The sequence below is a fragment of the Spermophilus citellus genome (assembly GCF_964194105.1).
Source record: "Spermophilus citellus genome assembly, chromosome: 17".
NCBI lineage: Eukaryota > Metazoa > Chordata > Mammalia > Rodentia > Sciuridae > Spermophilus > Spermophilus citellus.
The window spans coordinates 54885962-54898737 of record NC_138199.1 but is presented as its reverse complement, the minus strand read 5'-3'; the positions used below and the strand labels follow the sequence as shown (position 1 = coordinate 54898737).

General features: G+C 40.5%; 1 protein-coding gene across 1 annotated transcript in view; it reads left to right on the top strand.

The window, feature by feature from the left end:
- The window catches only part of LOC308636351 (leucine-rich repeat-containing protein 37A3-like), a gene marked incomplete at both ends in the record, with an annotated part of 34835 nt that extends 22722 nt beyond the window's left edge, over positions 1-12113 (top strand). The window contains 4 exons of the mRNA XM_081271766.1: positions 561-679; positions 2798-4614; positions 4973-5028; positions 12008-12113. Coding sequence (XP_081127892.1) covers positions 561-679; positions 2798-4614; positions 4973-5028; positions 12008-12113 — 2098 coding nt within the window. The remainder of the gene's footprint in view (positions 1-560; positions 680-2797; positions 4615-4972; positions 5029-12007) is intronic.
- Positions 12114-12776: the final 663 nt, after the last annotated feature.

Below are 12776 nucleotides of genomic sequence, written 5' to 3'. Positions count from 1 at the left end.
GGAGACTTATTCAGATCCTTCTTAGAATTCTATCTTTCTGTGCACTCCTAACCCAGAGCAAGATTTTAAGTTGAAAGGAGATGTTTTTACTGTCACCCAATTCTAATTTCTTTTTTTATTTAGGCCTTCCATACCCACTGCCATGCTTTCCTTTCTGGTGGGCATCTCCCTCCTCCTTCCTATATATTTACAGTATTCAAGAGCCACATGCCAGGCACCATGGCACATGCCTATAATCCTGTCTGCTCAGGAGGCTGAGGCAAGAGGATCATGAGTTCAAAGCCAGCCTCAGCAACTTAGCAAGGCCCTAAGCAATTTAGTAAGACCCTGTCTCAAAAAATAAAAAGGGCTGAGAACACGGCTCAGTGGTTAAGCACTTTTGGATCCAATCCCTGGTACAAAAATAATAATTAAAAAAGCAGTTTACCATTGGTTTCTTGTCCAGGCTATATGTATCAAGAACTCCTTTCTACACTGTCCTGTGGTAGCCTTGGACTGTTCTTCTACTACTCAAGTAACTCCTTTTCCATTAACTTAATCCTCTGTGTTTCTATTTATAGGATCTTACCTAGCCATTTGGCCTGCTGCCTCTGCCAGTTTAAAAATAATATTGAAGTTGTCTGCAAGACAGTGAAGCTGCGATGTGACAGTGCATGTCGGACAAACAATACACGTTGCCGTGAGTCTGAATTGCCTGATGAGAAATGTCTTAACTTTTGTTTTGTTATTCAACTTTTAACTGGTGATCATAGATTTTTCAAACTAATGATGAAACTGCTTTATTTTTATTTATTTATCTAGAATTCAACTCCCTAAATTTCTGGATTGCTCTCTTGCTCAAAGTGAGGTTTTCAGCTATAATTTAATAATATAGCTATTCCGTATGCCTAAGGATGAAGAGAAAGGAATAGAAGGGAGAAGGAATAATATTAATGGCCACACATGGTGTCCTGTGCTTTCTGCTTGGTACTTTGTCTTCCAGTGATAACTTATTCATATAGTACAATGCAGTTAGTAAGCTATTTTTTTATACACTAGGTCTCAAGTGTCCTCTGCCTTATAGTGCAGGCATCAATCTATTTTGATCTGTTTGTGCAACTTTATAAAAGAGAATATTTTATTTGAAGCCTAGGAGTTTCTGATTCTATAATAAGAAATTGCACCTAGACCATCCAACTCTGAACTTCTCTTAATCTCAAACTTTTCTATCCTCAGGTAATTCATGTGCTTTCAAATGTTTTTGTGTGTATTAGGTTTATTAGCACTAATTTCATGACTTTCAAAATGTGGTTGCTTTCATATCCAAATAGCTCAAAAATAGGTCTCTACCAGTGATCTTGGGCAAATTATAATAGCACTTTGCTACTTATTACATACATATAACTTATTTTTCAAAATGATTTTTCACCAGTTACATTATTTCCTTTTCCCCCAGAGGTGAGCAGAACAAGTATTTTTCATCTCCATTTACAGATAAGGAAAACAAGATGGGAGGTGTCAAGTGCTATAGCCTTGAACCCAGGTCTTCTGTACCCAATTCTAACCCACATTCCTCTTTTGTCTCCAACCTTACCTCCTCTTTGACTCTCACCACACAAAAAATACTTTTAGTTCTCCTGGGAAAGAAACCAGCTATTGCTGGGTATGGTGGACTGCAATCCCAGTGGCTTGGGAGGCTGAGGCAGGAGGATTGTAAGTTCAAAGCCAGCCTCAGTAACTTAGTGAGGCCCTAAGCAATTTTGTGAGACCATGTCTCAAAATAAGAAAATAAAAAAGACCTGGGGGTGTGGCTCAATGGTTAAGTGCCCCTGGGTTCAAATCCCAGGTACCAAAAAAAAGGAAAAAAGAAAAATCCAGCTACACAATGGTACACTTGACCTCATGTAGTTAGAAGCTTTGGATGATTCCCAGAGCTAAAATTGCTAGTTTTCACATCTAGTATGAAAACAGGGAAGGCTTCTGACAAAAATAGCTTTTCCATTACTGTTCTTCAGAACCTCAAGTATTGTTTATCCAGAAAATGCTGTTATTCTGTAGATTTATTGCACATTCAGCATAGGCATAGAACCAGGAAAACTTAAAAATCTTTTAACTCACATCCCAGATCCCTGCCGTAATTTAGGGAAAGAACCAGTATGGATATGGTGGGGGTTTTTTTGTTGTTGTTGTTGTTGTTTTGTTTTCTGTGTAGAGGCATCTGTTATGGAGCCTAAGATGTATGGGGAACTGGGGCCAGGTGAAGGAACTGGGTGAGTAGGTGGAAAGGACATATTCAGATGAGGGAGGATGTGTTAACAGAAAGAGCGGAGCCTGTGCTTTAGCATCTTGGTTCTTATTCTCCTTGGAAGAATGTCCTTTGTCATGATCATCTGTGATGGTGGCAGGAACATGACACACTGAAGAGGTGGATAGAGGAAGCCTTGTGCCCCCTCTGTATCTGAGCGGGGACAGCATGGGGTATGTAAATGTAAGGAGACACAGCTGATCTGTAGAGAATCTCTCAGAGCCCATGAATATTTCTCTTCTAGTCTTGGGCTTTTATTGAGTATTGGGCAATTGGCTGTCCTAAACAGAGTTCTTATATACAGTGTGGAATATTCTGAGTTAAGTAGCACTTTGTCAAAAAAGATGTCTTTTTTTTCTTTGTGTTGTTGCCACTTCATAGGTTTAATTATGAAATTATTTTTCTTTCTTCCAAATGACACTTAAATGTTTGGCTGGAATGTACGGCTGTGGACTGACAAAAAGCTGTCCATCAGTCTTCTGTTATCAAAAGTAGTCTCTTCTTTTTTGACAGTTCAAGATGCATCTGTAGGGAATGCAGAAGGATCATTCATGAAGGTGTTACAGGCCCGGAAGAAGAACACTAGCACTGAGCTTTCTATTGAGCCTGAAAAGCCAGCTTCAGATAAAAATGGTGTCACCTTTTCGGGATTCTTAAATGAACAGCTAGACTTCAATGATGAAAGTGATGTTATAAGTGCATTAAATTACATATTGCCATATTTCTCAGAGGGAAATCTAGAAGATGTAGAGTCAACATTATTGCCATTCATTAAACTGCTTTTTTCAAACGTACAAGATGGAGGTAATGCCATGGAATATTTGAAGAACAATACAAATAACTCCTCTCTTTCAACTGCATCCAACAATTCAACTTATAAAAACAAATTAAAGAAGCTTTATTTTCTGGAAAATTTGTTAGATGCAGAAATTCAGGAAAAAATTGATGAGGTGAAAAAAAAAGAAAAAACTGCCATGCTTATGCAATCTAGGCTTTTAGGTCCCAAATTCAAACGCCAAATCTTTCGAAAGAAATTGGAAACTGCCCAACCACAGGAAAACAGCCTAGCAGAGATTGGGAGTGTAGAGAAAAGGCTGCAGAGAGTGAACAGAGTCCTCAAGGGGCCGAAGGGCATATGGAAAAGACACTTCAATGAAATGAGAAAACAGAGTATGGGAAGGAAACAGAGTGCCCGGGCACTTGCGGAGAATGTTGCCCAAGAAGGCAGGCTCAGGAGACCAATCCCAAGGGAACTAGAGCAGCTTCACAAGGTGTGGAGGCCCAGGAAGTCAGTGGGAAACTCCCTCCTGGACGCTTCATTTACAAATGAACGTAAGGCAGCAGTCTCTTCTTTTTTCAAACAATACTCCTTGGGCAAATCTCCCACCTCCAGCATTTCAAAATTACAGCCTGAGATTAGAAGCAAAACAAAAGACTTAACCTACACCCTTTTTGTTTTAGAAGGTGCAAATGCTCGAGTTAAAAGCAGGAAGGCTGATAAACCAGTCACGCGTTCCAAAAAAACTCACAGCTTTCATAAAACTTACCCTCTTGCAGCCCACAGAATACCCAAGGCCAAAGTGAGTCGAAAGTTCAGGAAGGATAATTTGCACAATAGACTGATGCTTGCAAAGAGGCCCCCATTCTCTGCAATAAGGAGCCTCATAAATTCCCCCCCACGAGGGGCCTTTTCATCTTTAGGAGACCTGAATTCTCAGGAGAATCCTTTCTCAGGATTACATGCTCTTTCAGAACCTATAGAAAGTGTTCCTGCAGAAAACAATACTGCAAAAATTCCTTCTGAAAGAAGTATTTTTGAAGCAAACATTACTGTGTTGGATGAACCCACCTCTGAAAATGCAACCTATGAAAACGCTGCTGCAGAGGCTGTAGATTCTGCTGTGACTCCTTTCAACATAATGCCAACTGTTCAACAAACCAATGAGACACAATGGGAATACCTCAACACGAACACTGACTCACAACCCAAGCCTGAAGACTTATCCTACCCATTGAGGGCATCCCCAGGTGATCAGTTTGAAATTCAGCTAAACCAGCAACTTCGGTCCCTCATCCCCAACAATGACGTGAGAAGGCTCATTTCTCATGTTATTCGGACTTTGAAATTGGACTGCTCTGAGCCCTATGTGCAACTGGCCTGTGCCAAGCTCATCTCCAGAACAGGCCTCCTGATGAAGCTTCTCAGTGAGCAGCAAGAAATCAAGGTGTCCAAGGCCGAATGGGATACGGACCAGTGGAAAACTGAGAACTATATCAATGAGAGCACAGAAGCCCAGGGTGATAACAAAGAGCATGAGGAGACAAGTGAGGTGAGGGCAACTATTGAACAAGAAGCCCAGACTTTTTCATCATTTAGGTTATACAATTGAAGCATTCAAGCAGGAAGACCAGGGGCTTCTAGTCCACATCTTGTCTTGGCCACATAACTTTGCCCAAGACAGTGATCCCCATTTTGTTCCATTAGAGAATAAAGTGGACTTAACACACAAGATAAACAAATAATAGGAAAAAAATGTGTGATAATAAGATGTAACATATTAAATTTGGTGTGTTCTTTAAGAAACTGCAAGCTATTCACCTGGAAGAATGGAAATTTTGAATAGTTAACTTTCATCCTTTCCAGTCTCTTTTTTACTTAATAAAAATTATTCTTTTTCTTACTTTTAGCTTACAAAAGGAGTCCCGGGATATGGTTATAACAACAAACTCATCTTGGTGAAAGGGTAAAGTTTCTAAGCTGGAAAGCTTGAATTAAAATGTAAAAGATTAGGTACTATTAAGTTCCTCTGTTACACCCAGATTCCTGAGATAGTTAAGACAATGCCCTACTGGCCATTCAGCCTAGGGCCCTGTGCAGCTTTGTCACAAGGCCCGAACCAATCAGTTTGAATGTGTACCCAGTTTAGAAGTGACCAATCACCCCTGCCCAGCCTGTTCCCGCCAATGAATGGACTAATCATGTATCAGAGTTGTTGTTCAATTTTCCCGCGCCTCATGATGATTTGTTCTGATGTATGCAAAGCCCCCCACCCTCTCCAAAAAGTGTACTTAAGCTCTGCTTGACCTCTGCTCTGGGCTCTGGTCTGCTCTCCCTTCTTGAGTGAGCATGGAGTCCCAGCGCGCTGGAATGGATCCAATAAATCCCCCTTGCAATTGCATGAAGCTAGTCTCGTGGTCTCTTTCTCCGACATTGGCAATATCTGTGACTATAGTGGTGACGATGAAGCCAGATTTAAAGTTAGGTAGTCAGTGTAGTTAGGTAAATCGGGTCTAATACCGAGTGAAATCTAAAATGGAGGCCATGCTGGGAATGACTCAAGAAAAACACAGGACAATGGAATGTTAATGGAGCCCAGGAAACAGCCCCCAACAGATTTGAAGATAGCCCATCACAAAGAAGTGTTAATAAACAGCCCCCAGCAAACTTAAAGATACCCCATCCCAAAGAAGTGATAATGAAGTCCTTCCTGCCCAGATGACTTCTTTGGCCCACCTGTGTCCCAACCCCTCCCACCTACATTCCATCACCAAAACTATAAAAAGGGGAACACATTTGCCCGCCAACTGGATTCCATCTCCTGGGTCCCCTTCTTCCTCCGGGAGAAGTCTTTTCTGCTGTCCTTTAATAAACTTCTACTTTCTACTCTGACCTTGCCTCGGCGTGCTTCTTTGGTGTTATTCTTCAACATCGGGGAAGCAAGGACTCGTCACCGGTCAACAGCAGTAACAACGATTTTGATTATAATTTTCTGTCTGATTGAGGTAAGGACAACAATCAATTCAGGTTCCAGAATACATCTTATCATTGTAATAGATTTAGAACGTATACCCTGAAAATCAAAGCTCCTTCCCCACCTACTACTTGACATTTCTCTTCAGTCACTAACACTGAGTTATGCTTTGTTCTTTTATTGAAAAATATATTCTAGGGATTTTTATTTGTTTTACTTTTTGGTACCAGGGATTGAACCCATGGGTGTTTGAACATTGAGCCACATCTCCAGCCCTTTTTTGTATTTTACTTAGAGACAGGGTCTCACTGAGTTGCTTAGTACCTCGATCAATTGATGAGGCTGGCTTTGAACTCATAATCCTTTTGCCTCAGCCTCCCAAGCAGCTGGGATTATAAGTGTGCTTCACAGTGCCCAGCCCCAGAGACTTTTAAAGGAACTTCATTTCCAGGGAATCTTTGAGAAATTGAAACCAAGAGAACAAGCTATAATTTCTTAAGAAATTAAGACTAATGTGGCCAGAGATGTCATCGTAGCAAAATTTATCCAACCCAAAACCATGTCCACAATTTGTTACTCTCATTTTTGTAAAGTTTTGATATACTCTCATTCTACCACTGATTTCTTTCCTTGTTACTGAAATGACAAGAGATGACTTCACTCTCAAGCAGCAGTCATTACCCTGGGGTAAAAGGAGAGGGCTAAAAGATAAAAGTGCTATATGTAGACTCAGTGGATCCACACAGCTTCCTCCTCCTCCAGTGTGTGAGGTATTGTCTGAGTAGGTGTTAAGTTAAAGCACTGCAGCTAAATTCTCATCAGGCTACTACAGAGCAGGTCCTAGTGATAATAGTATATTCCTGGCTTTGGCTTCTGTTTACCTTCTGTTTGCTTACATGATGGTTTATTACTTTTCTCAATAGGCAGGTTTAGAATATTAAGAGTCATTTAATAAGCTGACAATCTTGATTCTACCCTCCCAATTCAACCACCCAACTTAGCTAGTTTGCCTTTTCTACTGTAATAGCAGTCCTCCATTCCAGCCAGAGCAGCCTCTCCATATACCCGTCACACCATGCTCATTCCTTGCCTATCTAAAATTCCCTTACTTTGCCATGTCTGTGGAAGTTTTATGAATCTGTCAAAAACCAACTCAAGTTCATCTTTCTTCACAAAGCCTTCTCTGAATACCCCAGTTCTCCTGGACCTATGCCAACTATGAGATTTGTCTCCATTTCTTGAGGTGATTGTGAAGCTTTGTCCCTCCCCTCAGAATTTAAATTTTTGGTAAACAATTTTTAAAAGATGGCTATAGGAGAGAGAAACACCAACATCTCTGCTCCATTAATGGAGTGGAACAGAGATATATAAGGATCAGATGGCTCAGACTTGAATAGAAACCTGACTGAGTATATTACATATCTACAGAAAAATAGGTCCAGGCCAGGAGTGATGGCACAGACCTATACTGCCAGTGACTTAGGAGTCTGAAGCAGGGAAATTGAGGCCAGTCTGGGCAACTTAGCAAGACCCTGTCTCAAAATAAAAAAATGAAAGGGCTGAGTAGCTAGAGTAGGCTAGGTTCAATCCCCAGTACCAAAAAAGAAAAGAAAAATATGTCTACAGGAGAGCTGGTCAGTAGTAAAAGCACAGAAAAGACAAGAAAGAAACTGGTTTGAGGGCTGGGGTTGTGGCTCAGTGGTAGTGTCTTCACCTAGCATGCATGAGGCACTGGGTTCGAACCTCAGCACCACATAAAGATAAAGACAATAAAGTCCATCAGCAATAAAAAATATTAAAAAAAGAAAAAGAAACTGGTTTGAGTAGTGCCCATCCTAACATTTTGCGAGAGTAGCAATGGATCCCTGGGCAGGTGTGGAGTCAGTTTCACTGGCCGGACAACCCCTGGCCAGGAGAGAAGATGAATGGATCTATCTACCTTAGCCTTTTGTTCTAATTCTATTCTCACCAAGTAGCTTTCCAGTTGGGCTTAAGTATGCCTCAGAGGCCTCTCTACAGAGAAGCATTTCCCTTGTGGTGTAGACAGATGTTCTGTTTGTGGAGCAGAAGTATTTCTTACTATCTGGTCATTTTCTGGCAATCTGTGTTGGGGTCAGTCCTGTAGCATCTATACGGTGAGACTTCTCAGAAGAAAAGAAGTAAGTTCTCTCTTAGTGAAGACAGAGTCAAATTTCTAAGCCTAAGGGGTGCTTACACATGGGGTCAGTTTGCAAAAAGCCTCTGGGAATATTATCACTGGCCATTGCACAGATGGTATGATCTGCATCTCTGGGTGGCATGTGACCTTTCTTGGAATTTCTGTAAAATTTTATACTGATTTAAATTTGTTTATACAGCTGGGTATCGTGGTGCATGGCTATAATCCAGTGACTCAGGAGGCCAAGGCAGGAGGATCACAAGTTCAAAGTTTGCCTCAGTTAATTTAGTGAGGCCCTAAGCAACTTAGTGAGACTATGTCTCAAAATAAAACATAAAAAGGGCTTGGAGTATGGCCAGGGATTAAATGCACCTGGGGTCTATCCCTGTCCCAAAACAAATTTGTATGTACAATTCAATCTTATATTCATGTTTATTTATATTTTTATTATTTCCTCTCCCCACTTAGATGATGAGCTCTAGGAAGACAAGGGAGGATATAGTAGTAGATACTATTATAGTGGACAATATGGTGTTCAAAAGAAAAGAGATGAGATATTATGTCAATTCCACAATGAGGAATCATGTAATCCAGTATCTGAAGTAGCATACAGAGTCTAAGCAATAGACTCAAGTGATCCTAATACGTTTGCATATATTTATATGCATGCATGTTATGTGTTAAGAATCAAATTCTGTTTAATGTTCTGAGCCACTCTATTTTCTGCAGAAACTGCACCATTTTACATTCCCACAAGCAATGCTCAAGGGTTCCAATATCTATATTCTCACCAACATTTATATTCCTTTTTTTTTAAAGTAGCCATATCCTAGAGAGTATGAAGTGATCTCATTGTGACTTTGATTTATGTTTTTCTAAGACTAATAATGTTGAGCATTATTAGTCATTTGTATTGCATCTTTGAGGACTGTCAATTGAAGTCCTTTGATCATTTCTTTGTGATGATACTACCTTGCTCAGTATTAGTATGTTGTGTTTTAGGAATAAAAATCATAGGAAATTTTAACATTCCTTTGAACTCAAGTGAATACATTAGAAAAGGAAACATTTTGGTTATGTAGCAGAGCAAATATTTAATGTGTAGTTTTTTCTTTCAGCTCTTATATTCTTTTTTTGGAAGGTCTCATTTTGAACATGTGTATTTAGGGGTGAGGTAGTATTGATTCCACAGTCAAACCCAGAGATATACACAAAGTTCAGGTTAAAATGAGAGAAATACTCAAAACACTTGTTTTGTATTTTTTTCTGCCTTCATCTGAATTTTAAGTTTTTTGGGCTTTTTTGGGGGGGTGGGGTGGGGGATGATGACCTTTCTCCATCTATTAAATGTATCTACAAAGGAGCAACAATGAAAGACATTTTATGTAATAAAATTAATTACATTTTAGTAACTTTGATCCACTTCAGAAAGATAGTGCCCCAAGTAACAAACTCATTGTTTACCACTTACTATTTGGGGATACTTAAGAGAATCAGAATTTAAAACTGAAAAAAAATTTCAGGTACTGGGGATTGGTGCTCTACCAATGAGCTACATCCCCAGCCTTCTTTACTTTTTTCTGAGACAGGGACTGGCCAAGTTCCAAACCTGATCTCAAATTTGCAGTTCTACTGCCTCAGTCTCCCAAGTTGCAGGGATTACATTATGCCCTGGTACAATTGAAATTTTTTTAAAATTTTTAAATTTATGGACATTTATTTATTTATCCATTTATATGCTGTGCTGAGAATCAAACCAGTGCCTCATGCAAGCTACAAACTCTGCCCCCAATTGAATTTTTCAAAAGATATTTAAGAGCATTTTTTGATAGAACTGAGAACAACTTAAACCCATTCCATCTGAAAAAGTTAGTGTAGAATGTAGATTTCCCCCCTACCTCTGGAAGACAGTGTACAATGTGGTATTCTTTAGATACATTAATGAGACCCATTTAATATTTTTACTAATACTTAAACATTTCCTTTTGTAACAAAACAAATCTGGGGTTTCATTTTTTAAAGAAGTCATTCTACCTCCTAGTAATGTTTTAAATAACATTTCATTAATAAGGTTTTCATTAATAAGAAAACTTTGAGTTCACATATTTAGTTTTGAAAATTAAAGGTGTACAGGGGCTGGGGTTGTAGCTCAATGGTAGAGCACTTGCCTAGCATGTGTGAGGCCCTGGGTTCAATCCTCAATACCACATAAAAATTAATTAATTAAACCCACCCTAAAAGTTAACAGCACAGTCCAATAGATTGGAAGCCTGGATAGAACAAAAACTTGGAACAACAAGGAAGCGGAAGCAGACACAAGTTCAATTCTTTTTTTTTTTTTTTAATATTTATTTTTCAGCGGACACAACATCTCCGTTTGTATGTGGTGCTGAGGATCGAACCTGGGCCGCACGTATGCCAGGTGAGCGCGCTACCACTTGAGCCACATCCCCAGCCTGACAAGTTCAATTCTTGAACAGGTGCTTATGATTGCTGCTGCCATTGCCTGAGGACATAAGACTCCAGCCCCTTCATTCTTATGAATCAGACTGATCAGCTATTTTCAAGGGAGTTTCCTGGTCTTCTGTCCCAGATTGGAGCTACATCATTGATCCCTCTTGTTCTGCTACTAGTTCTTCCAACTCTCTAGCCTGAAGACCTCTGTGGGACTATCTAGTTTTTGGTATTGTAAATCAATCTAATAAACCCTCTTTTTATAATCATATCTGCATATATATCCTGTTGGATCTGTTCTTCTAGAGAACCCTAATAACCCCTGATCCTACACTTATACAGCTTCCCCAATATCAGCATCCTGTGCCAAAGTGGTACATTTGTTACAATTAGTGACGCTACATTGACATATCATCAAAGTCCACAGCTTACATTAGGGTTCACTCTTGGTGTTGTACATTCTACAGTTTTGGATAAATGTATAATGATAGGTGTTCTTCATTAAAGTGTACAAAATAGCTTTACCACCCTAAATGTTAGCTGGGGAGCAGACTGAACAAATGTTAGCTGCAGGGTAGGCTGAACACTTGACCCTCACCCTCACCCATCTGGTTCCTTATTGTTTGTTTGCCTCAAGGCTGAACACTCAACCCCACTCAAGACTGAACACTCAACCCCATTCAAGGCTGAACACTCAACCCCATTCAAGGCTGAACACTCAACCCCACTCAAGACTGAACACACAACCCCACTCAAGGATGAACACTCAACCCCTATCAGACTGGTGTGATGAAAACCCACATCTAGCCCCTACTGGGTCTGCCTGAAGGCAGAAAATGACACCTTTAGCAACTACTATATGATCCAATCACTGTATGCCAACAAGGCAGCTTGCAGACACAGAGACTCCATTAGATTTTGGCTATAAAAACTCTCTCCTGCATCCCAATTGTTTCACCTCTTACACTGTCTCTCACATGAGCTTTTGGGAGACACCACATCTAAACCACAACAGCCCCTCACTGGCACTCACCACACCTCCGGTGCTCCGAAGTCCCACGTGGCAGGAGGCCCCTGACAGCACAGCATCAGAATGATCTGTCACCTGAGGGGCTGCAGCCACCATGCTCAGGGGATGAAGATTCTTGGCTTACTGAGCTTATTTCTAATAGGACGTGACAGAAAACAACTTCAGAATGTTGGATGGGGAGGATGAAGTGGTTCTGCAGTGTACGGCAACCATCCACAAAGAACAACAGAAACTATGTTTGGCAGCAGAAGGATTTGGCAACAGACTTTGTTTCTTAGAGTCTACTTCCAATTCCAAGAATAGAATGTGCCCCCGGACCTGTCCATCAGCATCTTTGTGCTGGAGCAGTCCCTCTCAGTGCAGGCCCTGCAGGAGATGCTGGCTAACACAGTGGAGAAGTCGGAAGGGAAATTCATGATGAAGAACGTCATTTAGGAAAGATATAAGCTTGGAGAAACTCTGGACATGTGCTGGAAAGGTGGCTTTGAAGAAAGAGAAGCAGAGCCCTCCTGTTGGCTGTGGAGTTTCATAGAAGTCTGTCATTCAGGTTTCTCAGATCTCTGGACCTGGTGCATCGTGGGCTACCCCAAGTGGACCGCTCATCAACAGGGAATTTGACAGTTGGGGTGAAATGACAGAAGCCTCCTATAGACAAAGACATGGAACATCTTCTAGGATTTCCAATAATCTCGGCTCTTATTTTTCAGTGGAAAATATTATCATTACATTATAAGGAGGGGGTGTTACCTGCTAAACTAGGTGCATCAAGACCAAGGAATTTGAATGGAAAAAGTATTATAAGCAGCAGCAAATGTGGATAGATCCTCTCCTTGTAAATATTAATCATGAAATCGCGTCTGAATAAAAAAAGGCGGGGTGGGGGGGGCTGGGGATGTGGCTCAAGCGGTAGCGCACTGGCCTGGCATGCGTGGGGCCCGGGTTGGATCCTCAGCACCACATACCAACAAATGTTGTGTTCGCCAAAAAACTAAAAAATAAATATTGAAATTCTCTCTCTCTTAAAACACACACACACACACACACACACAAAAAAAAAAAAAAAAAAAAAAAACAACCAACCTGTTTTGCTTGCTAAAT